This window comes from Phanerochaete carnosa, assembly GCF_000300595.1.
Source record: "Phanerochaete carnosa HHB-10118-sp unplaced genomic scaffold PHACAscaffold_8, whole genome shotgun sequence".
Taxonomy (NCBI): Eukaryota; Fungi; Basidiomycota; class Agaricomycetes; order Polyporales; family Phanerochaetaceae; genus Phanerochaete; species Phanerochaete carnosa.
The window spans coordinates 1,098,906-1,122,876 of record NW_006767635.1 but is presented as its reverse complement, the minus strand read 5'-3'; the positions used below and the strand labels follow the sequence as shown (position 1 = coordinate 1,122,876).

The following is a 23,971-nucleotide window of genomic DNA, read 5'->3' as shown; positions in this document are numbered from 1 at the left end:
CTGGTTTGCGACCGGTGGGGTTGGCTGGAGAGGAGCAACTTCCAGAAGGTCCTCAAGGTAGGCAATTCGTGCCCTCAGGTTCTTGATTTCCTGCTCATATCCATTGCATTGCAGCTTTAGGAGTGCAGCGCGTCGCTTGGCGAGAGCCTGTTCCTGTTCGTACGTCTTCATTTGCTCGGTCAGCTCTTCAATCCTGTTAACACACGTCTTCAACTGCTGAAGGTTCAGGGAGCCAGACGACGACGGCGGAGGAGGTGGCGGGGGATCTTCCATAGCTAATAAGCGCGGGGATTGTGGTCTGGTGGATGTGGGAAACAAGATGCGCCGTTGGCGGGTTGGAGGCGGTATGCGGAGGACACTTTTGTGGCACTGACTACAACTTGTTATGTCATGGGGTTCTGGTTCTGATTTTTGGGGACACAATTCTGTACACTTGGGTGAACAATCTATTCGATTTCAAGAATATTTACAGGTGGAATAGTGGGATAAACGGGAAAGCAAGCGAGGAGGATGGGGACACTTAATGTTGCTATATATGGAATATTTATGATTATGTAATGACGCACTGGGAAGATAACCTCCCTCGGTGACAGACATTACGCTCGGGCAGAACCTGGGCGAAATCCTGTCGAAATCCGGTCGTAATCCTTTCATAATTGTGCGGTTACCACAAGATTCGCCTACGTCATAATCCGGGCGTGATCTTGGAAGAACCCGGGCGTAATCCAGACGTTACGCTCAGGTTACACCGCGGCGTAACTTCCCGTTTCGTGCAGTGTAGGGAAGAGAAGTAGGTAGAAATTGCACCGGTAGAGAAAGCTGGAGAGGATGTATGATGCTGTCCGGGACGAGCGCAAGCGGAGCAGCGTCGTTTCCCTATGACGTCATAGCCGCCGCTGAGGAGATAGTGTTGCAAGGTGCAGCAACGCAGGAACAGCTTCACAGAGATACCTGCAGAAAAGCAGGATCTCGCGTCCTGTTGGTATTCAATGGATGTTGAAATATTGAAGGCCAGACTTACGTGTACCGATTGTGACTATTTATTCAGTCCTCAGTCCTCAGGCTCCCCGAGAGTCGCTGCCACATAACCAGAAGACGAGCGCAGTCTACTATGTAACAAAGCCTGTAAATGTTGAAAGAGGCGTAACACCGTTCTCGCGAATGCTGTCTGCTACGCTGCTATAAATACTCGTAGTACGGCGAACACCAAGGGTCAGGCTAAGAATCCCAGGCTAAGAATAAGTGCTGATTTGCTTACATCAGCAGGATTTGTGAGGTCGTTTGATCAACGTCGTTTCACAGTACTCGGGATAGCTTTTCTGACACAGTCCTCCAACTGACAGCTGGAGTACAAGTTACGGCTGCTGTATAGTATCTCTGGTCATTAATCGCATAGCATCCACCCTAGGCATCATCTTCTGATACGATTGCTGTACGTCGTACATTAATATTGCTAATGCCCTGGCACTGGTGACATGACCCTAGATCGCACAGATTCACGCTGTGCTGATATTGTAGAGTTCCTTCAAAATTTTCTCGGGTTTTCACAGAGTGCGACTTGCATGTTCTTCAGCGGTCGTTGCTTGAGAACGTCACCTACCGCCTTCCGAAGTGCCAGGAACTCTCGAAGCCTAAAGTTAGACTTCCAGCATGCCCATGAAATCAAAATGCTGACCTCTGCATCATGAAGAGGTTGCCGTAATTAAGGATAGGAAGGTTAGTTGCCTGGTGTATCTGGGCGCGACCCCTTAACGGACACCGCCGTTGTCAAGCGTTGAACAGATTTAGTAACCATCTTGTCACTTGTGCATCATATTTACACGGTCGCCCAGCAACAGTCTGTCACGATTACAAGTGCAGACACTGAATATGCTTCTTAAATCAGTCTATTTGGAGGGAGCGTCAAGATCGAGCCACTCCGAGAAGCTTATAGGTCGGTAGCTCTTGACGGTCACTTCCACAGCATTGGGAACAGAGTGGTCGCGGCGCCGCGATGCATATCGGCAAGCTTTTGGTTACCGTATATTCATTTACAAGGCTCACCCCTGAACCCGACATCACCATATAATATCGCGCCGCACAATGCACGAGAGCCCCTACAAGAGTCTATATGGAGTGAAACTTACCAGTATGACTCGTAGACTCACCTCTCCGACGATGGTAGTTGAAACAATCGCAGGTGACGAAGACTCCAGGGCTTAATTGACTACCAGGCAGAAGGTTGACTTTCAACGCTGCAAAATAAGGCGACGTTCGTTTTTGACATATTTTCATTGAGATACGGCATCCCGTGGTAATCGATGCCAGATAATCGTAACATCGAGATATATCCACGATTTATGTTTCCCAGACCTTAGATCTCGAGTTTACAGATGCAACTGTTCTGTCAACCAGTATGCACGTTATATGACGACAGACAGACAAGCAGAACTCCAGCGAAGTCACCCCCATCCTGCCAAGCTCAGTATCCAAAATGCCGCCTTCCGACAATGTCGCAGTGTTCCAGACAATTGGCTATGATTTAATCCGAACCTTTGTCGCTGTCACGGTCGAGACTTTTGTCATAGGCATGGCCCATTTCTTGCCCGATTCCAAGAAATCAGCTAAAGTTGTTTGCGCAGCTATATACTCTGTACTTTTTCTTATGACCACTCGTATCCTGCTGTTCGTTTTCCTGGCTTTTTTTTTCATGCCTACCACTGCCTGACCTCTTATCGTCGCAGATACAAAACCCGCACGAAGGCCTCCTCGTACACATACACTGCCGTCTGCGCAATGTTTGGGATGGCCGTCGTACTCTGGATCATCGACCTTCAAAATCTCGTTATCGAAGTGAAGATGACGCTCCTTGCGACATCTGACGCCACTCTCTCAGATGATTACTCCTCTGCTACCTCTTCTATCCTGCGCCTGGCTTCCATTGAAGACCTCCTCTACTCTTATATGGTATGTACGCAGTTTCCAAAAGGACCTATCCTGACATCTTAAGAGTCTCACTAGACCATTATTGGTGACATTATTATTATCTGGCGCGTCCACGCTTTCTGGTCCAATGGGAGAGAGAGACTTGTCCTATTCCTCCCACTGGCTTTTCTTTTGGGGTCTGCTTGTAAGCCGTGCTGCTCCGGTATATGCATATCCATTCTTAGCATCTTGGAACAGCGTCATCGGCTATGCTTACCTACTGCGCCGCTCGTCTTGGGGCGGACATCAAGCTGGGCACGTATCAACATCCAGCCTTTTGCCGCAACATTCAGACTACGTCTTACTCTATGACGCTGGCGACTACGGCGATTGCGACAATTTTAATCGCGCTCAAGGCCTGGTAGTTCTGCTTTTTTTAATGCACGCAGGGCAGTTCTGACACATCGAACAGGCAGTACACCCGGACGTACTTCTCCGTCTTCAGAAACTCCGGTCCAAGGACTCGCACTCTGAGAGTCATGGTCATGCTTATTGAGTCAGGCCTCCTATATATGCTATTCTTCGTGAGTGCTCTTTCCACGATGACCGTGTCTGCTGTATAAACCGTGGCTGTAGGCGGTGCAGGTCATCATAAGTATCAGCTCAGTGAATGCCAAGATAGAACAGAACGCGGGCCTGACTTTCGCCTTGACAATCCAGCAGTATACCAACAGCCTCATTGTGGTAGGTTCCCCGCATCTCTTCAAACTTGCCCCACACGATTTGAGATGCTCTTGCAGGGAATCTATCCGACAATCGTGGTTATACTCGTCTATTCCAAGCATTCCATCCTCTCCTCTCAGGCAGAAACATCTGACACCGCTGTCGTGTTTGGACGTGGCCGAACGGCCACCGAAGGCAGTGCAATGTATCTCGACAGCACTGAGGAAGCAATCACCCACAGTTCTATGCTCCTCCAAGGCCGGGATGCAGACCTGTTTGAGATGGCACACGCTAAGTCTACAGAGAGTAGAAATTTCGGTGCGAAGGAGGAAAATAGCCTTGGGGTTCAAGTTCGGCGGTCTGTTGTGTACCGGAGCTAGGTTGTAACTCTCAAGACGATTGATAATCTTTGTGCGCCCACCTCACAGAATTTCGAGCAGAAGTAGGATCGACTGAGCTGGGCTTCACCATGAGAAATAATATACTCATTAGAGCACTAGTCCCCCTTGGCACCGAGCATGTCGCGGAGTATTTATTGACCATACTACTTGATTTGATCCGCGAGGTCTCGGTGAGGCTCGAATGCTGGGTTCCTGACCTCCCGCCGCTCGAAATGGACCGTGGAAACTCTCGATTCCCCGCCACCACTCAGCCGTGCACGCCGCAATCACGAGATGCGAGATGAAAACAGCACCTTTGAGCAAAAGCCCAAACTTGGCGATTTGCGCTTTCGCTTTTCTCACCGTTCTTCACTCGGATCTTAGGTGCGTGGCGTGATTCTGTTCTTTCGCTTCCTGAAACTTAATTTGAAGATGCATCTTGAGTCAACGCACACGACTGTCACGCCCTGAAGGGGCGAAAGAGCCCGGATAAATTTAAATTTACGGTTGTGAGGACACACGATAATGGGGAGAATTTCAAGTCGCACAGAGTTCTTGAGGAGAGTCTCTGTGAAGCGGTTTGAACAGTGCGTTGCCGTCTTACAAATGGAGAATAATTCCTTGTAGTCGCTAGAGCTGTGAGGGCCCGAGATTGCCGACACTCACTTGACAGGCTTGTATATAAATAATTTATGGTTGCCTAGAGGTGTGCGGAAAATCTTATTCGTGCGGTGCTGCGGCCAAAGCGAGCTGCTTCAGGAAGTGCGGATTCTTGGATCCTTATGAATCATAAACTTTGCAATCTTGCCATTCTTGAGGCTTATCTGGGCCATTATCTCCTCCGCTGAGAATTAGACTTTAATGCTATTTCGGACAAGATATTCGGAAAACTTGACATTAATACTGCGTCGCAAATCGAGAAGAAACTAAAAGGAAATTTATAAGGAGAACAATGCACGTGTCCGAGGGTTACGTCGAGCATTGGTGCTAACGGTGACTCAATGTACGTCTCGTCCGTGATACCTTGTTTTTTGCAAGAAGTTTGGCGATGGCTAAACCGTCCGAGCTCTCAGCAAACGCGATTCTGCTTACGTTAGAGCTTTCGCTGTCCAGGCGCCTAACGGCTGCCCATTAATATTCTTGAGGCACTACCACAGCTTAGTTAACGTTCATGCGTATGCCGCAGGGGATTGTCGCCCGTAAGTCCCTATCGTGGCAATATGACGTTGCTAACACTGCCAAGGCAGAGAAGACATGGCCCAAATCTCAAATTTCCATCCCGTTTCGCTCCAAGGCAAACGCTGCGAGCTGGTACCCGTGCACTGAAATATCCAGGCAGTGTATACATGCTTATACTTTGCATCTTTATCTATGGTATACTATTATCACGCCTGTCACTATTCCGGGAAGTACTCAGGGAGGATGAAGCGCAGTTTAGCGACATCTTCTCCCTGCTGACGCTCCGAACGCGGCATAATGGAGTATTGCATGGATCCCTTCTCCGTGCTGAGTATATCGCCTTGCACTGCCAAAGCATTCAAACCTTCCAATACTTTAGCAGCCACGTGGCGCGACGTCTCTGCGTTTGCCTGAAGGGTTTTAAAGACCTCACTGACCGTGACCGACTCCGTGTGGGGTCGCCATGCATCGTAGTCGGTGGCGGTAGCGATGAGAGCGTAGCTATGCAGTTCATTCTTGTGAGTATGCATAACGTTTTGAGCATTTTCACGGCTGACCTTATCTCTGCCTCTCGCGCAAGCTTGGCCTCGGGCAGCACACTCATGTTGATCAGGTCCCCTCCCCACTGCCTATACATCAAGCTCTCTGCCCGTGTAGAGAACTGAGGTCCCTCCATGCAGACGATGCACTTGTCGACAGCAAGCTTGACTCCACGAGAGTCGCTAGCGAGTGCCTTTCCCACCTCCCCCTCGAGCCAGCGCACAAGCTTCATGCTGAACGGGTCGCCAAACGAGGCATGCGCTACCACCGATCCATCAAAAAATGTTGTGGGGCGTACACCCTTCGTGCGATCTATGACCTGTGTAGGAAGACAGAACGTTCCCGGGGGTATCTCCTCGCGAAGAGACCCTACGGCGCTGAACGCGAGGATGACGCGGACGCCGAGGGATTTGAGTGCCGCGATGTTTGCGCGCGACGGAACAGAGGAAGGAGTTATCGTATGACCGGGGCCGTGTCGCGCTAGGAAAGCTACACTGGTTCCAGATGGCAAGGAACATATTGTGATTGGGGAAGATGGGTAACCCCAGGGCTATGTTGTTTGGATTAAGTGTGAGCAGACACGAAGTGAAACCAACGCTCACTGTATCGGGGTTGACATATTTGCTGGCGGGCAGTGATTTGTTCAGATTTTCTGTTTGATGAGCCAGCTTGGAGTGCAACACTTACACGAATGTCAAATTATCGAGGTGATACAGGCCGCTACCTCCGATGACGCCGATGACAACTGTCACGTATCCTCGGTCAGCGATTCAGATAGTCTCTACAGTGCAAGTCACATACCATTCTCCGACGCTTGGGTCATGTCAAAAGACTAGAGACGAGCCTCAGTATGGACGGACGCCACTAGTCAACTCACAAACGATCCCGCTTCGCTCAAGTAATGTCTGCGATAATGGTGCCGGACTCTTAACTCGTCCATCCTTCCTGTTGCGACCGATTATCGCCTTTAGCTCCATCACGATCAGTGGATTTTGAAAGATAGTGATCGTTTCCGGAGTCCCGTCGGCATCGTTATCGCACAGAACGTAACGTATCATCCCGCTGCCTCATGCTGTACATCCCTTAGCGTACACACTTGACTAATAGGGTATCGCAGAGCGACACGGGTCGGAACTGTCGAACAAGGAATAGATGCCTGGTGGCACAGCTCATTCAGTCGCCGGTGATGCCCTGTGGCTCGTTTGCGCTCCGCTGTCACATACTTGCCCCACAGACAGGGACTGCTCATAGGCACCATCGTCGCAGAGCGGATGCAGTCAGGCCTCGTCTGCTTCGCGTGTTCGCCCGAGACCCTATCTGGGCCAGAGGTCCACAGGTGCGACCATCAGCTGAACATCTCTTATTGAACGAAGCGAATCGCTATCCCGTACCTCACACAGCTTCAGTCTGACATTCGTGTACATCTTGGGGTCCGCCGGGCCGAGCCGCTGCATCTCAATAAAGTGATATCAGAGCTTGCAGGCAGAAACACGAACAAATCCAGTCCCAAACGAAACTGCTTGAACGCAGATTGTTCGCCGCCCCTGCGCCGCTGATACGCCCGTCGGAAGCTGTAGCGAACGTGCCTGCCTGTCAGCATTCATGGATGAGGCTGTGAAATACTCTATGGTAATCCATCTTCCCTGGACTCCCATCTCTTCTATCCGCCGTCCGTCCGTTCGCGGTCACGGCTACCGTGGGGAAGACCGGCGGCACTCAGAATCTAGTCTGCCAATGCCGCAAGCCGGGTGGCCATATGCGGCGAGCCGTTTTGTTGACATGATGGTGAGTCTATGTCTCGTAGACCATGGTACTATTTGACGTGGTCTAAAGCTAGGCTTGTATGAAGCCTTAATATAACGAATGCACTTGATCCATACGATGGTCAACGTGCGTACTTAGCAGCTATAAGAGAATTGTGGTGCGACTGAGCTCCTCCTACTGACCGCTACGATTTATCCAATACGCGAACCTGACATGAGAACCAGAGCTGTACCTGATCAATCCCTCATCTTCAAGGCACCACTGGGGGTTTCGGTGATAATCCTGTCCTGCGATAACAAACTCCCAGAGATTCATTCACCCGGCCATGCTCTCTAAAGTTTGGATTGTTTCGGCAGTCATGGTAGCTGATGAGTTGCTCGCACGTAGCTCTACTCTGAATGATGGTTCACACTGTGCCGCTCCCTGGTGGCGTACAGTCCGGGGCGCCTTAGACCTAATGCGACGTAGCCTATATGAACTGACTTCATGCCGAACATAACGTGGCCAGACCTCTCCTCCCCAACCTCGCAGTAGATCATGTCTTCTAGCGACGATGCAGCCGTATGGCAAAGTATTGGCCATGATTTAATCCAGTCATTCGTTTCCGTGACGGTCGAAACGTTCACTATAGGCATGCTCTTCCCCGTGACACTCCGGTAATTGCTGAACTGAATATTGTAGCCATATACTCTGTGCTTGTCTTCAAGACAGGCCAGCATCTTCTGTAAGCTCCTCCGTTGTCTCTACTTTTTTTTGACGCAATCGTTGAGATATGACATATTCATAGGAGGAATGGCCGTACCAGGGTGTCTCTCTTGACAAGCTTGGCGGTCTTTATCATGTATAGCTTTGCACTCGCCCTCTGGATGATAGATATACACAATGTCATTACAGAGATCAAGATGACGCTCCTTTCAACTTCCACCGATTCGCTCGACGACATTTATTCCGCGGCCATATCCAACATCCTTCGTCTCTCGTCCGTAGAAGATGTGCTTTATGCTTATATGGTACGATCCTGATCGCTCCACAAAGGTCCACCACATGACTTCTACCATGCTCCAGACTATTATCGGCGACGGAATCATTATCTGGCGTGTCTACGCGTTCTGGTCGGACCGCCAAGAGAGATTTGTCCTACTCATTCCTCTCGCCGTCCTTGCAGGATCACTCTGTGCGTTTCATGGATTTCCTGGCCGGCTGTCCCACTCAGTCCACTTATTTAGCTACTTCAATCATGCTGACCTTTTGCGCCGCTCGGCTGGGAGCCGACATTCAGTTAGGCACCTATCAGCACCCGGCTTTCTGTCGCAACATTCAAACTGCGTCTTACTCTATGACACTGGCAACAACCGCCGTCGCGACTATACTTATTGCGTACAAGACTTGGTAAGTCGGCATTCCCCTTCCCCTCTAGCAGACAGTGATGAAGGGAGGCTCATCCTGTTGCGCATCTCTTGACAGGATATACAAGCGTACGCACATGGGTGCCTTTGGCAAGTCGTCGCCGCAGACACGAACGCAGGGAGTTATGTTCATCCTCATTGAGTCGGGCGTTCTCTACATGCTATTTTTCGTGAGCATTTTACCTACTATATATCATTGACCTAGCTGATGTCACTGGCAGCTGGTACAAGTGATCATGAGCCTTGACTCGGTCAACGCTAGCATCAACCGGAACGAAGGGCTTACATTCGCTTTTACCGTCTACCAGTACATCACCAGTCTCATTGTGGTGCGTTTCACCCCACTCACCCTGGCGCTCGCCACATGAACACATTTTGGCCATAGGGCATATATCCGACTGTGGTCGTCATCCTCGTCAACTCTAAATATTCCGTTCTCAACTCGATCAATGAAACAGGCTCGTCAAACAGCGTCCTGGTCTTCAAGTCCGCGCAGGGAGCCAGTCAAGCGACATATGCTTCCACCGCTCCCACCGTGACGGAGCTCAAACCTGTATCAGCGACCGCCATCAATCTTCACGAGATGGCGCGAGTGATGAACTCAGGGAGTTCGCAAGAGACGAATACCGAGAACAAGAGTACGAAAATCCTCGGAGCTCAGCGGTCCCTGTCCTACGATGTTTGAGGCTTTGTGGTTGTGCTTCTCGTGAGAAATTCAGTCGCATATTTATTGGTTGGCTTGCTAAGCACTAAGTGTACTGTAAAATTGTTGCGTAGGGTGTAATATAGTGTACCAGCAACCAGCCTAACCAAGAAGTAGCGACGAAACTTCAAAGAGTAGTACACAACATCCCCCTCCATCAAATGTCTGGGTACGAATCAGTCCGAACGATAGTAACGACAAAACAAGTTGTGACAGTCCGACTAGATTCGTAGGGCGATAGAAGGCGGGAGTACAGCGATAGCTCAAATGCTACGAATCATTGAGCGAACACCTCGGCGATGTAAGGAGCGTTTTGTAGGAGCCTTCCCGCCAAAAATGTTACCGGGCCCAAAGTCCGGGGTACCGCCCAACGACCCAAAGATATCGCCAATGTAGTTGTTCGGCTTGATGCCCTTCTCAAACGTCGACTCCCACTTGGAGACGATACCTGTCACGATGGGGACGCCTGCGGCGGGGATGTTTTGAATCGAGATGTCAAAACCAGGCGACATGAGGAAGAGGTTCGTGGCCGCACTCTCTCCGTCGAACGGCCTGTCGAAGTCGGAGGCAGTGCGCATAATGATGATGCGGGAAAAGTCGACGAGCCCTGTGATGGCACCACGCATGAGCGCTTCGAGCGTCCCATTGTCCTCTTGCTGCGTAGTACAGTACGTCGCCGTCCCATTCGTGAAGAGCTTCGTGGTGTTTTCGAAGGCTGAGGCAAGCAGGTCGCCGGTCCAGAAGACATCGGAAGTCGCCGTGTCGCAGGCTACGACGGACGGAGGTGCAGCGCCAGCAGCGAAGGCAGGGTTGCTGGCGTAGTTGGCGCGATACTGCTGCGACTGGGCGTCGTCGAAAAGCTTGCCCGTCTTTGCCATCGAGATGGCAAGCTGGCGGAGGTTTTCGTTCACTTCGAAGACCTCCGTGCCATAGAGCTCCTGAGGGAACTCATCCGGCGAAAAGGAACCTTGCGGGACATAGCCTGTGGAGAAGTTGGCGGGCTTCTCGCGGGCATCGAACTCGAACTGCAACGCGACCTGCACGCCGAACCGCGCGAAGGTAACGCTACCCAGAGTGCCGAGCTTAGGGCTGATTCCTGCAATACCGGCGATCATGAAGTAGGTTTGCGTGAGGTCGAAAACGGGGGAGTGGACTAGTGCGGCGATCGTCGAGGCAGCGTTGATCTCGGCTTCTCCTGTAGTGAGCTGGCATATCGATCCATCCCCTGTACAGTGAGCCTGGGGGAAGAGCGGCGAGAAGCCCGGAATAGTGATGTTGTTCTCTAGAACGTTGAACTGAGGGATGCCATACCACGAGTCGCCTTCGTCGTCGAACTAAGCAGTGAACTGATAAGTGTCAGGAGCGCAATATAAGCCTACTTGAGCTCACCATGTCGATAAGGAAGACTTTCGGTGCAATTTTCGCATTTTCCCTCCTCGAGTGTGGCAGGATGGAGGTCGCGGTCACGACCTCCGGTACGAGAGCGAGCTGCAACACGCCATGCAAGATGAATGATGCGAGTGTCCACGTCAACATACTGCCACTCGCTACGTAAGCGTGCGGAAATCTCTCAATCCGACGAGGGTCTGCTCACCTGTGCCGATGCGATGACTAGACGGCTGTCCAGGCGGGGTATACTACGGGCTGGATGGACTCCGAGTAGCGGGTCGAACCGCTTGGCTCCTCCTCATATAACAGTGACAGCTCGGCTAAGAGATGCATCAGCATCATCTCCGATGACAGCATGTGAAGATATCCCGTCGAGCTGAAGATAAATGAAGAAGGCATTGGCGGCTGTTTTACTGTGCCTCTCTGTCGGCAGCATAATACTGCGGCGAGGCAAATGCGCTCACGAAACGGTATTCTAAGCGCGGCAAGCTTCAGAAGCGACCAGTGCAACCGAGCATGAGAGACGGTAGGCTGCCTGGCTCAGCGCAGTGTCGGACAATTTGTTACGGCACTGGGAAAATCAGAACCGTGAATTCTCACCCCTAGAACAGATGAGTTAATAAGAATAGAACAGTGCATCAATGAATTCTGGTAAGTCCATATACAGACCCCAATGACCATACCATCCCATATGGCTGTCGTGAGATGCACGTTGGTAAGAACAGCACGGTCGACGTCGCTACCATCGACATTTTCTCGTTCTTTCTTGATGATAAACACATGTAAGCGTGGGAGCACCGTATGTGAGCTTTAAGACTCCAATGACTTGATCTCGGATAGGCTGCAGAGGAAAGGAAACCTGCGCAGTAAACTACGTCCTCGAAGATGTCAAGCGTTCAACACCATAAAGGGAGACTCGCAATCATAGCTGTTTGCCTGCTTGCAGCCCCATATAACTTCGTCCATTGCATTGGCAATGAATTCTGTCTGCCTCAGGAAGACGGATGTGGCGTGTTGTTCCGAGCAGCGTCAGTGAGAAAGTGCAGGGGCACTTATCTGTGCGGGAGGCTAGCGTGAAGAGCGCACCCGCAGACTACCAGAACACATAAGGCAGTGTTCTTCCGTAAGACCGGTGTTCAGAAAGTCTACCCAACCTTGCGATGCTGATGCAGGGTGGCACAGCCGAAAAGATTTTGAGAAGGCCCAGCGCTGCACGCTGTTTCAGCATCCGTAACATACTGCGAAGGCAGCCGTTTCGGGAGGAGCGGTCTTGTATAATGGCATTAGGACTCGGGAGAGGGAAAAGCGTTCGCTGCTGTGTTCCGGGGTCCGAGGTCAGTCCCACGAATGCCGACGGAGAACGGACTTGGCAATGCTAGTCGCCGTTAAGGGCGACGCATCAACTGATGCGTCGGACGCGCCACTTCGGGGACGTCGTGTCACCCAGGCTTCCGCTTTTGGAAGGCCAGCCGATGCTTACATAATTTGGCGCGGGACCTCACTCATGCCGCACAAGATCTATAATCTGCTGTTGACTAACATCCCGACTTACTGGTCTCAGTATTGAACAGCATCTGTATCTATCGAACTATGGATCCTTCGGAGGCGTCTGTGTCACCTTCTGGCCGCGGTAGAGGCAGGGGGAGGTCCCGCGGGGGGATTGGCAAATATCTTCGTGCTCGTGGGCGAGGGCGAGGGAGGGGTCGCCCTGCAGAGTTCGCGAAGCGACTGCTACTCGGAGACGAACAAGAAGTAGAGCTTGACGAGGAGGAGGCGAAGGAATACGAGAAAGAGATGCAGAGGAAGTTTGGGAGGAGACACCTCAGCACTAATGCCGATAGGTATGTAGAGTCAGAGCCAGAACTGGGTTCAGACGGTATGTAAAATTCTTAGTACGTTAATCTAGATTAAGTTGACTCTGAAGTCCTCGAGATCAGGCGAACCTATTGTCGAGCCGGAGGTCGATCTCTCGGCGTTCTTGGAGAAGCAACGTTTATCTCCTCAGCCGTCATCTGCACCGCCGCCTGAAGACAACGACGACATTGATACGAGCATTACACAGGTCGCCAGCCGAAGCAAGGCATCGAATATCAGGAAGGGCAAGCTACAGCAGATTGAGTGGGATAACAGCCTGGAGGAGCTGAGCCGCGAGAAGGCCGCTGCTGATGCCACTCGAGGTGCGCTGAACTCAAGATTAGGTCCAGTGACGATTCCAATGTCGCATAACAAGAATTGAAGTCACGGTTCAAGACTCAATCAGCGAATCCTTCGTTCCGCGCCCCGGTGAAACCCATCAAAGGTACACTCGTGCCATAATACACTTCATACATCCTAATGCACACCCACAGAGAAAGCCGAGAAGAGCTTCATAGAAGCGCCGGCGCTCCCCACGGATGAGCTTGCAAAGCCCAAGAGCGAGAAAGAAGGCATGGAGGACTTCTTAGATGACCTCCTTGGATGATCAAGTGCGTTAAGTCTCGTTGCCGATGGGACGCAGCTAACATGTTATATTGTACACTTAAACTTAGCGGTTGTGACGTGCCGGATAGTTATCGAGTTGCGACTCCCGTGCGTTGTTTCAGTGCGGTCATATTTCGCTTCCTGATGGCAAGAACATGTGTATTCAAACCGATGCCTTGGCATCTTCCTGGTAAGGCTCTCTCTAGCGGAATCGCATCCAATGCTCATACTTCTCCCTTCCGCAAGTAGAGGGGACATGTACCTGATTACTCTGTTCTCTGATTGAGTGCTCAACGCACTGCGCCTGCATCATTTTTACGAGACTGCAAGGTGTCCTCAAGATTGGATAGCGAACGCCCTGCCTGATAGCGACTTCGCTGCGTCTCAGGACTTCGGGGTTATCAATAGCCTGGCGGAGGAGTCGGCATGCTCCGAGGACTTGCTGTAGGCATCCTGAGTTTTCCAGTCCGGCTCGTGCATCTGCGCAACGCCGTGAGGGACGAGTACGAGAGCAAAGCAGAGAATATTAATACTATGGCCATACAGTCGAAAACGATAACCGGTGATTGCAAATTAGTCGAGATACTGGTACGTCCATGGTCCTCTAACTACTCGTAGCTATCTTTGATACAGAAGCTGAAATACAAGTGCATAGCTTGGGCTAGTAGAAACAACTACAGCGTAGGCGAGAGGTGACCCTTGTCTTAAAACAAAGTACAGACATCGTGATTTGCTTGGCTACTAAACGCCGGGAACCAAGATTGAAGTCGAGGCTATTATACTGCCTGTCACATCCGCGCCCCCCGGGCGTCGGGCTTATCATATACACGGCGCACAATCCTTCACGCCTCTGCTCCTAATGGCTAGACATTGCTCATGACCACCACACGTCGCCCGGGTGAAGAGACCTCAAAATTTCATTACGCGAAAGGAAGTATCCCAGATATCGATGCCGTCACTCCTGGAGACGTTATCCTTTGTGCCCGAGGGTGTAGGACGACCAGCCATTTTCTGCTACCGGTATGAAACGTTTATTTCCCTCCGACCACTTTCAAGTCTCCCTAGAAACGCTTCGGATACTGTGTTAAATTCTTACGCAGAATTGTATGCAGACGGCTAAAGTCCCTAGTATACGACCGGAAAAAGTGGACCCTGCGCCTAAGGTGGGCAATTATTTTGCGGTCTCAATGAGTACATTATCTAATCGAAAAGGCTTAGAGGAATGACATCGGCGAGTCGTTTGTAGCCCGCAGGAGTCAAATGGAGATGGTCACCGGAGTCGATGCTGGGGTCCAGCTGGGTGAAGTTGTTGGGGTCGCGGACGGCGGCGTCGAAGTCGAACACCGCATCGAACGCGCCGCTCGTGCGGATCCAGCTGTTCACGGCGAGACGGCTTGCCTCGCGGTTCCCGCCGTCGTCGTACGGGTCGTTCGAGCCGAAGGGCGTGATGGTCGCGCCAAACATGGGGATGCCCTGCGCGTGCACGCGCGTGATGATCTGCTTGAATGCGGCGATGAGGTCGCGCACCACCTCCGCCTGCGAGGTGGGGTCCGACGGCGCGGTGCCAATGTCGTTCACGCCCTCGAAGATGATGGCGCGCGAGACACGCGTTTGCGCGAGCACGTCGCGGTCGATGCGGCCCAGCGCGTTAGGGCCGTTGCCGTCATTGAGTACGCGGTTGCCGCCTGCGGCCTGGTTGAGGTATGAAATGGTGTTGTTGGGACGAGCCCGGAGGCGATCATAGAACTGATCAGGCCAGCTATCATGAAGTAAGTAACGTGTCCAATCAGGGAGAGTATGCCAGGCTTACCGATCGTTGCCATTCTCGGTGCTTTCACGACCGTCTGTGAGACTATCACCGACAATTGCCACCGCCGACACGTCCTTGTTCGTCGTGAGCACCTCGAGACCGCTGATGAAGTACCAGTGCTCTACGGTCATCAGATCCGCGCCAGTGATATTCGTGGCGCGCGTTTGGTCGCCGAAAGTGAGGTATGTGGTCGTGCGACTGCCGGGGTGCGACGTGATCATGTTCGTGGTCTGTCCATCCGCAAGGAACATCGACACAGAGACTATCCCATTCTCCGCCACCGCCAAATCCACTGGGTCTGACACCAGCTGCGCGCCATTCGGCAACGAGAAGCCCGTCTCACCGCTGAATGTCAGCGTATGGAGCGTAGACGGTTCGATGGCGGATACGCCGACGACCCCGCCAACCGGCAACGCGACAGTCGCGTTGGTAATGCCCAGGTTCGTGACACCGAACGCGTTGCTGAAACGCACGCGGAACTGGGAACCGGGGATACTGATTTTGAACGTCTGACGGAGTGTGCTGTTGAGGAACACGAGTCCGGATTGGTTGAACGGAGGTGGAGGCAGGTTTGTGAACTCTGTAAGCTGCGGCATCGCTGACCACGAGCCCAGCCAGATCTCACTCGGGCTGAAGAGTGAGCGAGTGCTGATGGCGGCCACATGAGACGTGGCGAGGAGTGAGGAGAGTGCAAAGAGATGGGCGAGACGTAGGCAGACCATCCTGACGAAGACGAGACGGACGTCGTACGGTCCTCGTCATCGCAATGCTGCTTAAAGCTAGACAGAATATGTGATCACGAGAGACGCGTTCAGGGTGCAGTTGATGTCGAGTCGCGCACATGACATACGCGAATACTGTAATGGCTGCGACGGGCCGCGGGCGAAACCCGGAGAAGCATCGGCGACGGGAATCGTACTGGCGAACGCTGTGAAGGATAGTCCAAGATTATCCAGGACGAGGGGTAGAAGTAAGGCGATGGAGAAGCTCGCGCCATGGAGTAGATCATGCGGCGACGGAGGTCGCGACAGGAACCGCCTACGGATATACCGGCATATATAGAGATGACCTATGATGAGACATTTCCGCCTTTCTTATAGTTCACTTGAATACTAACGTAATCTCAAGCTGTGTGCATCGTTGATTTTCGACGAAAAGCATTGTGGACAGCACATAGATAAAAATGGATCATGTAATGCGTCCGGAGGTCTGGATCGCGAAAAAAAAGAATACTCAAGAGTATCAAGAATCGCAATTCTGTGTATCCTTCTTATTTATAGTCAGGGCAGGAGGTCATCTGAGCGTCGCCCGAAGTTCAGCTTGGGAATGACATGATGCGTTTCAGAGGTTGAATTGCGTCCGAATAATCATGCATCAGAAACACAAGAGGAGGGAATAACAATGAAGCACCTCTCGCTGTCCAAGATTCTTCCATGCTGCGGCGGTATAAGCCCCAGTTAACTCGTGGGCACTCACGCACGAAACCAGCTGACATGATTGACCAGGGTCGGCGCGAAGTTGCCCAAAGATACGACGGCTGCAGGGATTTGCACATGTTAAGGCTAGGTGGATCTCATGTCTTCGGATGGAAAGCTTTTAGGTTTCAATTTGAAGTCTTGGCTGCCAGAGGAAATGTTCGAGCAGGCTCAGACCACGGGAGCCCTTTGCGATTTTGATGCGCTTGTTCTAATGATGCGCCCTTCACGTGCCGCGATGATGCGCTTAGCCTTACTTGGGCTGCCAGCGCGTTGTGGCGTTCGAGATTTGACCGCCCGCGACTTGGCCATTTCCACTGCCAACCCCGAGCCCAGGGCGATGTGGTCTTTTCTGGTATCTCTTCTCCATTAATAACGCAAATGGGCCACTCGAAGTGCCCTATCCATGGGCCTGACTGACTAGAGCGGAGGAGCGGCGGCGTGCGATAAGTGTTCAAGGCTCTTTTAGAATATGACTGAGCAGTATGTTCCAAGCTCATTTTCGCCCTGCTAAACGCTGGCATAAGTAGGTGGCGCTTCGCGATACGCGAGTAAAGATCTGTGCAGACCGAGTTCCGGGAGCAACTTCAACAGTTGGCGTTGTGCCGCCGGAAAACATAAGACGTGGAACCTCTTGCTCATGTGGCTTCACCTCGTGCTCTGTGCGTACCTCTCGCCAGGCACTTTTGTTATCTGACAAGTCATATCATGTTTGCTCCTACCTCCTGCCATGGCTCATTGGTGAGCCTCCAAAGTATGTCTACCGCTGCGTCTATCTTCAGCACGCACCCAAGGGCCTCATGATTTGGAATCAAATTGTAGGCTTTTCCCGCTCCGAGTCAGCAGAAGAAACAGACCAAATTTCGCTCCTGACTCGCGTCATGGCTGTTACCTACTATACCATTAAATGGCTCGCCACGTCGTTGGGCGTCATGATACAAAACTTTCTGCGATTACCTATGATAGTAATGACCACACCGAGAGTCAATCGATAGGTCCTCGAATCTTTCCGTAGCGGTCGAGTGTCAACGTACTAGTCTTTGGTGCGGTGCTGCGGCCTGATATCCATGTCGTCAGCCGCTGTTACCAGCCGTCGTGTCTGCGCTGGCATCTCTCCCTTCCGCTGACCACCATTCCCAGGTGCAAACCCACCTGCTTTGTCAAAGCAGCACCGGGTAGCGAAGTCGATACTGTACCATGTGAGGTTGAGGCGCTCGGACTCAGAGATGCGACCTAGGCCAGTGGCCAGCCCTTCGCCACGCCGCTGCGCGTCCCTATAGAGGACTGCGGCGGACCATCTTGTCAGGGTCCACTCGGGCCAACCTAGGCCAGCTTTTGCCAAATCTTCGCTTCCTAGGCCGAGGCATCTGCATGCAAGTACTGTGGATCGTCGCGCTGTGCGCACTTTACGGCCGACGTTTGCGGTCCGACGGCCGATGTGAACCCGAGGCCTTGTGCTGCAGCCGCATGGAACGCTCGTTGGTAAATTGCGCGAAAGCATGAGCTGGGAGTTTAGGATGGTAGTGGACATGTTCACATCAGCTTTCAGTAAAAATATCGTTTGAAATTGGTTGTGTATTTGCAGTGCTCTCTCAAGAGCAAGCCTTCGTGCGTCACGTCCTCCTGGGAGGTTTGGCCAGTATTTGGCATGTCCAGCCCAAATCAAACTTTCAGCGACCATTTTTGCGAGCCAGCAGTGCCAGCAGCATACCCCGCAGGGCAGGTATACCGATCCGCTCTCGGACAAAGCAGGAACGCGCGACTCAAGCGCGCGTGCAGATGTCCGACAACCGTTGCAACGCTTCGGGGCGCACAGAGGATCTGGCCTTTCTCTGCTCTGTATAAAGAATAGGCAATAGGGTGGTGCATGTTCAGCAATACCACACCCCTCCCACGTCCACAAACGCAATGCAGTCCACCGCAGACTACGTCCTCATCCAGTCCGGTGACGACTGGGAGTATGCGCCGTCGTACGCGGCCGCTATGCCCATGAGACAGCGGAAGAAGGAATCTTCGGGAGGTCAGTGTGCTTGGCATTTATTCTCGCTGCGTAGGGAAGCTAATCAGGGATTTGCATTTTAGAGCGATACGTGCTTCTTTGCGCGGCGGCCCTTGCCATGGCGTCGTTGTCGTTCTTTTCGACCGTCGTCCTGCACATTCCGCAGACCCTTGTCCAGTGACACCGTCGCCCATAAAATGCGGCATTTGCTCGTCTATACCAGGGGTGGGCGTTCAGCTTCAGAGGTCGCGAGACCTCGAATCTTTGTCATCACATTCCTGGCCGTTCGAGAGGCTACCCCGAGTGGTATGTTGAACTTATTTCCGGAGTCTCCGTGACGTGGTGCTGACTATGGCCTCTAGGTTCTCCTGCTATCTCCTAACCATCGGGACCGCGTTTCGTGCGCTCAACCCATCGCCGCGGCGGCATGACGCAGACAAAAAGTTTCCTTATCTTCCGGAATACACGCTTTCGCAGGAAATACATCTCCGACTAGTCGCAGTCTCGTCTCATGCTATGCTCTCGTTTCGCTCTTTTGGATATACCCTATAGTTATTGCCACCACTGTGCTGTCTGGACTCTGCTGTATACGAAGTAAAATAGATCTTTTAATTTGGCTATATCGACATCTAACAGATCAAGTGCAAGGAGTGACGATGTTATTCTATGGTACAAGCAGCGACAGGGAGGAGAGTCGTAGTCAATATACGATAAGAGAGAATGATAAAAAAGGGAGCAACAAAAGGACGGTGGCGAATAACAAAAGAGTGTACAGAAGGAGCGTGTCTGCAACGTGCACGGAGTTGCAATGACAGCGGAAGGCGCTGTAAAATCGCAAGAGAGAAGAATATGACACGTCGCTATCAAACAGGGGATTCTTCTGCATATCTAGGTACAACGACTGGTGGCTCCTGCCAGGCATGAGGGAAGGTTGACTGTGGCGGCACATGCCTATCTAGTGGCGATGCTGCGATAGGTAGCTCCCTGATAACAATCTCTTGCGAACCATCTTCTGTCCCGGCGGAGCATCGTCTGCCCGGTGGGCCGTTAAAAGGGCGAGCAGTCTCCCAAGGGATGCTCCGCCGCGGTTCGTACGCGGGTTTAGCAGGTGACCAAGGCGGAGAACGCGGAGAGTGCGCTTGTTTGGAAGTCCCGGTATCGTCGTAGATAACTGTCACAACGGAGTCTTTGCGGATGATGACATGGCTGCCACTCCTGCAGCTGGTGAGCCCCAGAAGTTTAACATGTAAAAGTAAAGGACGCACCCCTTGTGCTTGCTCGCGTTCATCTCCTTCAACGTAATAGAAGAGCTCCGTGTGCGGAGCCCTGTGCGGATGCATCGAAATACACGGCACAGCCAACTGTCGACCTTCTCTACCACGGGAAAGACCGTGGACCAGAATGTGAACGCCAGCGCCGCGGCCGGGGTCGTCCACCAGCAAAAGTTTCGGTCACGTCTCGATAGGCTATCGAAATCGACCCATGTGTACGAGTCGATGCGTGACCAGTCTGCGGAGCGGGACAACCCATCGGGCAGCTTCGAGGTCAACAACAGAGCTTCGTATATCATAACCAGTAGGTACGCGGTCCAGAGGGCCGCAACGCACAGCACGATCATAAACTGGCTGAAGAATACGGATATCGTTGAGGTGGAATCGAACATCTCGAGGTTGTGGCGCAGCTGGAGGCGATTAGGACCGAAGATGTAGCGCAGCATTATACCTGCTTAACGTTAATACCAATTTTGCGGCGACGATAGCCCAGACTCACAGCACGAGAAAAATGACAGTAGGGCAAGTAGCAATGCAGGTAGCCAGAAGAAAATGGTGCTCGCTGAGATAGCCGGTATCTCGGGCTGGCAGCCAATGTTCTCGACGATATCGAAGCGATGGTCCTGGACAACGGTGTCTGAATCAAGGTTAGTATTGACCATGTTTAATGCCGAGACCGATAAAGAACGTACGTAGGATCATAGAGATGACAGGCACCCCTACACAGAGCGCGAGGTCGAGAAGGTAAGCGCTCCTCTGTCCCTTAGCCGTTCGCTCATCAGGCAGATCCCGTGGTGCCACAGCGAGCTTCAGTTTTATCGTAGTGCAAAGCAAGCACGCAGGGATTGCATATGCGGAGCCTACAAGAAACTTGGTTGCTGGGAGGGTCCAAAAATGTGACCGTCAGCCCAGAGTAGCCTCTATGGATAGGCCTACTCACCAATGTCGCACCATACTGGTATGCGAATCGCATCCGAGCCAGCCCAAACGAGTGCGTTCACGCCATATACGACGTTTGCAAAGAATAACCACAAGGCTGTGGCAACGACCGGAAGGCACTGTCTGCGCAAAAGCACCCCCTGTACCACAATAGGCAGACTTAGCCCAGCTGCCGCTGCGAAGGCCGCCGCAGGCATCGGGTGAGGCATGCTTTCCCCGACAGCCGGTCGTGGTTGCGGAGGCGGGGGGTGTAAGGAGGGGAGGCAGGAAATGATGGCGTTGAGCCGGCCAATGCATTTTGAGGGAGCGGACCAGATGAAGGTTAGGGGGAAGGAATTTTCTGCGGCGGGGGCGATGGGACATAGCACGGATTTGGGCGGCGTGACTCGCTGTGGGTGCACGGTGGGAGCACTCTGAAGCGAGAGCTTATTGACGTCCCAACGTGGAATAAGGGTCCATCAGACGCAAGGCGACGTGGTATCGTGACCGGACCGTTAGATTGTGCGTCACGGAACAACTAGTTTGGAAATAATCGAGGGTCGGTCGCACGATCTGAGGGTGGGACAAGACTGAGCTTGCTGCCATTGTTTGGTGACGCCAGAGCACCGGCTAATGGCGTAGATGAGGATGACGTGGCTGACAGAGACTAAGTGTTAGGTTAAGAAGGATAGGCGAAGAAGGGTAAGGGTGATGTCAGAGGCGGACATAGTTGGCTCGAGAAATAACTGTCCCGGAGCAGTATCGCGACCAGACAGGCTGAAGGTGCGAGTGGTACGGGATATTGCACTACCACTTGACCTTCCGACTCTGTACGGGCCCCGCACGCCATGATACAGATAACACTTGCCCGTATCTCCTACCGATGCCGTCGGGCGTAGGTTTTCGAAGACCGTTATGAAAGATATATATCGACGCCCGGAGCTAATGAAGTTCTAAGCTGGTTGGGACTAGGATTGTGACGTCTTCAATTAAGACGGCCGAGAAGCGTGCGACATGGCTAATCACGATAGTATTGTCCTTAGCTTCTAGGGCACCGAAGCGGCCTTTCGGCGATGACGGTGGCGTACTTTCGTCAGATCACAAGCGCTGATTTTTTTTTTATTACCCAAGAGATTCTACCGAAATTTAAAGTTAATGAGCAATAAAAGCTGGGATCACGGCTGGAAACAGCTCACCTGGCTGAGCCGGCGGTAGGCGGGTTCAAAGCGTTCGCTTTGACTAGATCGCGCCACAAGTGGCTCGAGGACATAAAGCATAATCATCCGATCAAATTTCGAGCTCGGGCTGGCGGTATGTATCTGCGACTCGGCGTCATCGCGGAGGGCGTGCTGTTCGCGGCAAGATCTCACAGGTTGAAGAAAATATGAGCGCCTTTTTATTGATCGGAGCGGACAGGGTGCGCGCTCACGTGATAGCTGCGTGGGGATAATGAATGCGTCGCGTCACCTAGTGCTCACCAAAATTATGATTACATACCATTATAATCTCAGATTAAGCATATCTTAAGATTAATTATGGGGGTTTCCGTAATCATTCTCCTACTCGTACGCACGGCATATCATATGCGTACATATGCATATCGTAAATTATGCTGCCCGTATGTAATCTGTATGCTACATATGTTGGACCCCAGAAGGGCCGAGAATTCAGATACGGCGCGCACCACCCGCACGCTCAAGAATCGCACACCAACGCACTCTGCAAGTCCGAGCACAGAAACAGCGTCAGCCCTTATGTAATGGGCATCGGAATTCTCCGGATGTCGACATACAGCGGGTCATGTCAGTGCGTCACGAGCGTTCCTCAAGAGGTAGAGGCCGAAGTTTACCTCTGCACTGGCTAGGATTGACCGTGCAAGAGCCAAGCTCATGAAGAAGTCCCTTGCGGGGAAGTGTTTGCTGCTAGCCTGTTCACAATGACGGCCGGAAACAGCATCGTGCGTCCCTCTTCCTCCCTCTCCCCACTGACTGCGCCTTGACCCGCCCCCTTTGACATTGCCGCAGGACATCGTCCGGAAGCTGCAGTACCGGGCGCACGGACCCCGCCGCGTGCGAGTTCGATCGGCTCTGCGACAGGACACATCTCATCGCACCCGACAACGCCGGCGTCGTGCACAGCATGCCGTCGTCCACGAAGAGCTCCGGCAGCGGCAGCATGGCGTCCGCGCTCTCTATAAACCCCCGCTCGCGTCTGTGCATCTGCCGCCACTCTTTGACGCGCCCGCGAGGCGGTCACACCGACTCACACGCAAGCGTCGGTGCCGTGTACGAGCATCAGGACGTGCACCCGATCCACGTCTCGGACATGCACATCCTCGGCGGGGGCGCGTTCTTGTTCGACCTGTCCGGGCCGTGGCCGCTCCCGCTGCGCACCGATGGCAAGCCCGACTTCCGGATGCTACACGAAATTTCGGGGTACTTTGAGCCCGACCACTTCGGCAGTGAGGTGAGCGTGCAGATGTAGTGTGTCACCTTGAGAATGTGTTCAGTAATGTACGGCTGTGTCGGTGATTCGATGCTTAGCTACCTTAGTATTCTACCTTCGCCTCGGAGGCCGACACCGCCTGAATCTCATTACATATGATTATATATGATTGCTTAAAATTAAATACGCGTAAGATTATGCATATCATAACTTACGGCGTCCGTATACGCTGTACGCAATTCTAATGCATACATATCCTCAAATTTCGTATGTAATCTTAATTGGTGAGCACTAGCGTCACCTCGTCCTCCCACGTTTGCTTGCGAATATATTCGCAAACAGCCATCTACGTCCGGTGTTCATATTTGTAGTTGATACATCCTAACATATTTGGGCTTCAGCAGGCATATTCACATTTACATAACAGGATATAGTGTGAAATACTATAGTTTGCATGCTTGAACATCCGTCGTACTGCAGTCCCGCCGCCCCCGCTCCACGACACGCCATCCAGCTTCTCGCGTACACCTTCGAGCCGCCTACCTCATAGCAGACCATTTTCGACAATACTTGTACTGCTAGATATAAGTAGCAGCAAAGAGAGA

General features: G+C 52.2%; 9 protein-coding genes across 9 annotated transcripts; 5 read left to right on the top strand and 4 right to left on the bottom strand.

Moving 5' to 3' along the window:
• The first annotated feature begins 2,718 nt into the window (after positions 1-2,718).
• PHACADRAFT_149279 (uncharacterized protein) lies at positions 2,719-4,060 on the top strand. The gene is made up of 6 exons (XM_007398824.1): positions 2,719-2,946; positions 3,001-3,069; positions 3,150-3,328; positions 3,359-3,488; positions 3,541-3,648; positions 3,705-4,060. The coding sequence occupies exons 1-6, from the start codon at positions 2,776-2,778 to the stop codon at positions 4,005-4,007; spliced, it is 960 nt and encodes a 319-aa protein (XP_007398886.1). The 5' UTR covers positions 2,719-2,775; the 3' UTR covers positions 4,008-4,060.
• Positions 4,061-5,310: 1,250 nt separating this feature from the next.
• Positions 5,311-6,636, bottom strand: PHACADRAFT_261036 (uncharacterized protein). Its single transcript, XM_007398823.1, has 5 exons — positions 6,528-6,636; positions 6,414-6,471; positions 6,329-6,350; positions 5,744-6,276; positions 5,311-5,687 (listed from the first exon to the last, which is right to left on the bottom strand). Exons 1-5 carry the CDS (start codon positions 6,547-6,549, stop codon positions 5,405-5,407), a joined length of 918 nt encoding a protein of 305 aa, XP_007398885.1. The 5' UTR covers positions 6,550-6,636; the 3' UTR covers positions 5,311-5,404.
• A 1,392-nt stretch (positions 6,637-8,028) lies between these two features.
• On the bottom strand, positions 8,029-11,247 carry PHACADRAFT_261032 (uncharacterized protein). The gene is made up of 11 exons (XM_007398822.1): positions 11,197-11,247; positions 10,989-11,139; positions 9,674-10,933; positions 9,282-9,602; positions 9,118-9,225; positions 8,955-9,066; positions 8,717-8,879; positions 8,556-8,664; positions 8,278-8,500; positions 8,172-8,214; positions 8,029-8,121 (listed from the first exon to the last, which is right to left on the bottom strand). The coding sequence occupies exons 2-3, from the start codon at positions 11,133-11,135 to the stop codon at positions 9,863-9,865; spliced, it is 1,218 nt and encodes a 405-aa protein (XP_007398884.1). The 5' UTR covers positions 11,136-11,139; positions 11,197-11,247; the 3' UTR covers positions 8,029-8,121; positions 8,172-8,214; positions 8,278-8,500; positions 8,556-8,664; positions 8,717-8,879; positions 8,955-9,066; positions 9,118-9,225; positions 9,282-9,602; positions 9,674-9,862.
• Positions 11,248-12,578: 1,331 nt separating this feature from the next.
• Positions 12,579-13,449, top strand: PHACADRAFT_100794 (uncharacterized protein; the record flags this gene model as incomplete). The annotated part of the gene is made up of 4 exons (XM_007398821.1): positions 12,579-12,864; positions 12,926-13,165; positions 13,219-13,295; positions 13,339-13,449. The coding sequence occupies 4 exons, from the start codon at positions 12,579-12,581 to the stop codon at positions 13,447-13,449; spliced, it is 714 nt and encodes a 237-aa protein (XP_007398883.1).
• Positions 13,450-14,434: 985 nt separating this feature from the next.
• On the bottom strand, positions 14,435-16,058 carry PHACADRAFT_261029 (uncharacterized protein). Its single transcript, XM_007398820.1, has 2 exons — positions 15,259-16,058; positions 14,435-15,207 (listed from the first exon to the last, which is right to left on the bottom strand). Exons 1-2 carry the CDS (start codon positions 15,978-15,980, stop codon positions 14,649-14,651), a joined length of 1,281 nt encoding a protein of 426 aa, XP_007398882.1. The 5' UTR covers positions 15,981-16,058; the 3' UTR covers positions 14,435-14,648.
• Positions 16,059-18,623: 2,565 nt separating this feature from the next.
• On the top strand, positions 18,624-19,354 carry PHACADRAFT_261027 (uncharacterized protein). Its single transcript, XM_007398819.1, has 3 exons — positions 18,624-18,753; positions 18,816-19,038; positions 19,095-19,354. The coding sequence occupies exons 1-2, from the start codon at positions 18,642-18,644 to the stop codon at positions 18,911-18,913; spliced, it is 210 nt and encodes a 69-aa protein (XP_007398881.1). The 5' UTR covers positions 18,624-18,641; the 3' UTR covers positions 18,914-19,038; positions 19,095-19,354.
• A 1-nt stretch (position 19,355) lies between these two features.
• On the bottom strand, positions 19,356-21,220 carry PHACADRAFT_261026 (uncharacterized protein). The gene is made up of 5 exons (XM_007398818.1): positions 20,944-21,220; positions 20,696-20,881; positions 20,503-20,640; positions 19,998-20,454; positions 19,356-19,947 (listed from the first exon to the last, which is right to left on the bottom strand). The coding sequence occupies exons 1-5, from the start codon at positions 21,149-21,151 to the stop codon at positions 19,596-19,598; spliced, it is 1,341 nt and encodes a 446-aa protein (XP_007398880.1). The 5' UTR covers positions 21,152-21,220; the 3' UTR covers positions 19,356-19,595.
• Positions 21,221-22,480: 1,260 nt separating this feature from the next.
• PHACADRAFT_261024 (uncharacterized protein) lies at positions 22,481-22,902 on the top strand. Its single transcript, XM_007398817.1, has one exon. The coding sequence runs from the start codon at positions 22,531-22,533 to the stop codon at positions 22,783-22,785; it is 255 nt and encodes an 84-aa protein (XP_007398879.1). The 5' UTR covers positions 22,481-22,530; the 3' UTR covers positions 22,786-22,902.
• A 264-nt stretch (positions 22,903-23,166) lies between these two features.
• Positions 23,167-23,494, top strand: PHACADRAFT_261023 (uncharacterized protein). Its single transcript, XM_007398816.1, has one exon. It carries the CDS (start codon positions 23,247-23,249, stop codon positions 23,403-23,405), a length of 159 nt encoding a protein of 52 aa, XP_007398878.1. The 5' UTR covers positions 23,167-23,246; the 3' UTR covers positions 23,406-23,494.
• Positions 23,495-23,971: the final 477 nt, after the last annotated feature.

Bases quoted from the DNA above. Each gene is read 5' to 3' on its own strand.
- PHACADRAFT_261023 (XM_007398816.1), top strand. From the start codon at position 23,247: ATGCACATCCTCGGCGGGGGCGCGTTCTTGTTCGACCTGTCCGGGCCG.
- PHACADRAFT_261024 (XM_007398817.1), top strand. From the start codon at position 22,531: ATGCTGCCCGTATGTAATCTGTATGCTACATATGTTGGACCCCAGAAG.
- PHACADRAFT_261026 (XM_007398818.1), bottom strand. From the start codon at position 21,151: ATGCCTCACCCGATGCCTGCGGCGGCCTTCGCAGCGGCAGCTGGGCTA. The intron at 20,641-20,695 runs GTACGTTCTTTA...ACCTTGATTCAG, and splicing joins TGTCATCTCTATGATCCTAC to ACACCGTTGTCCAGGACCAT. The intron at 19,948-19,997 runs GTGCGTCCTTTA...CACCAGCTGCAG, and splicing joins AACGCGAGCAAGCACAAGGG to GAGTGGCAGCCATGTCATCA.
- PHACADRAFT_261029 (XM_007398820.1), bottom strand. From the start codon at position 15,980: ATGGTCTGCCTACGTCTCGCCCATCTCTTTGCACTCTCCTCACTCCTC. The intron at 15,208-15,258 runs GTAAGCCTGGCA...ACTTCATGATAG, and splicing joins ACCGAGAATGGCAACGATCG to CTGGCCTGATCAGTTCTATG.
- PHACADRAFT_261027 (XM_007398819.1), top strand. From the start codon at position 18,642: ATGCAGTCCACCGCAGACTACGTCCTCATCCAGTCCGGTGACGACTGG. The intron at 18,754-18,815 runs GTCAGTGTGCTT...TTTGCATTTTAG, and splicing joins GAAGAAGGAATCTTCGGGAG to AGCGATACGTGCTTCTTTGC.
- PHACADRAFT_149279 (XM_007398824.1), top strand. From the start codon at position 2,776: ATGTTTGGGATGGCCGTCGTACTCTGGATCATCGACCTTCAAAATCTC. The intron at 3,329-3,358 runs GTTCTGCTTTTT...CACGCAGGGCAG, and splicing joins ATCGCGCTCAAGGCCTGGTA to TTCTGACACATCGAACAGGC. The intron at 3,649-3,704 runs GTAGGTTCCCCG...ATGCTCTTGCAG, and splicing joins ATACCAACAGCCTCATTGTG to GGAATCTATCCGACAATCGT.
- PHACADRAFT_261032 (XM_007398822.1), bottom strand. From the start codon at position 11,135: ATGTTGACGTGGACACTCGCATCATTCATCTTGCATGGCGTGTTGCAG. The intron at 10,934-10,988 runs GTGAGCTCAAGT...TTCACTGCTTAG, and splicing joins AAGTCTTCCTTATCGACATG to TTCGACGACGAAGGCGACTC.
- PHACADRAFT_261036 (XM_007398823.1), bottom strand. From the start codon at position 6,549: ATGACCCAAGCGTCGGAGAATG. The intron at 6,277-6,328 runs GTGAGCGTTGGT...CAAACAACATAG, and splicing joins AATATGTCAACCCCGATACA to CCCTGGGGTTACCCATCTTC. The intron at 5,688-5,743 runs GTCAGCCGTGAA...TGAACTGCATAG, and splicing joins GCGCGAGAGGCAGAGATAAG to CTACGCTCTCATCGCTACCG.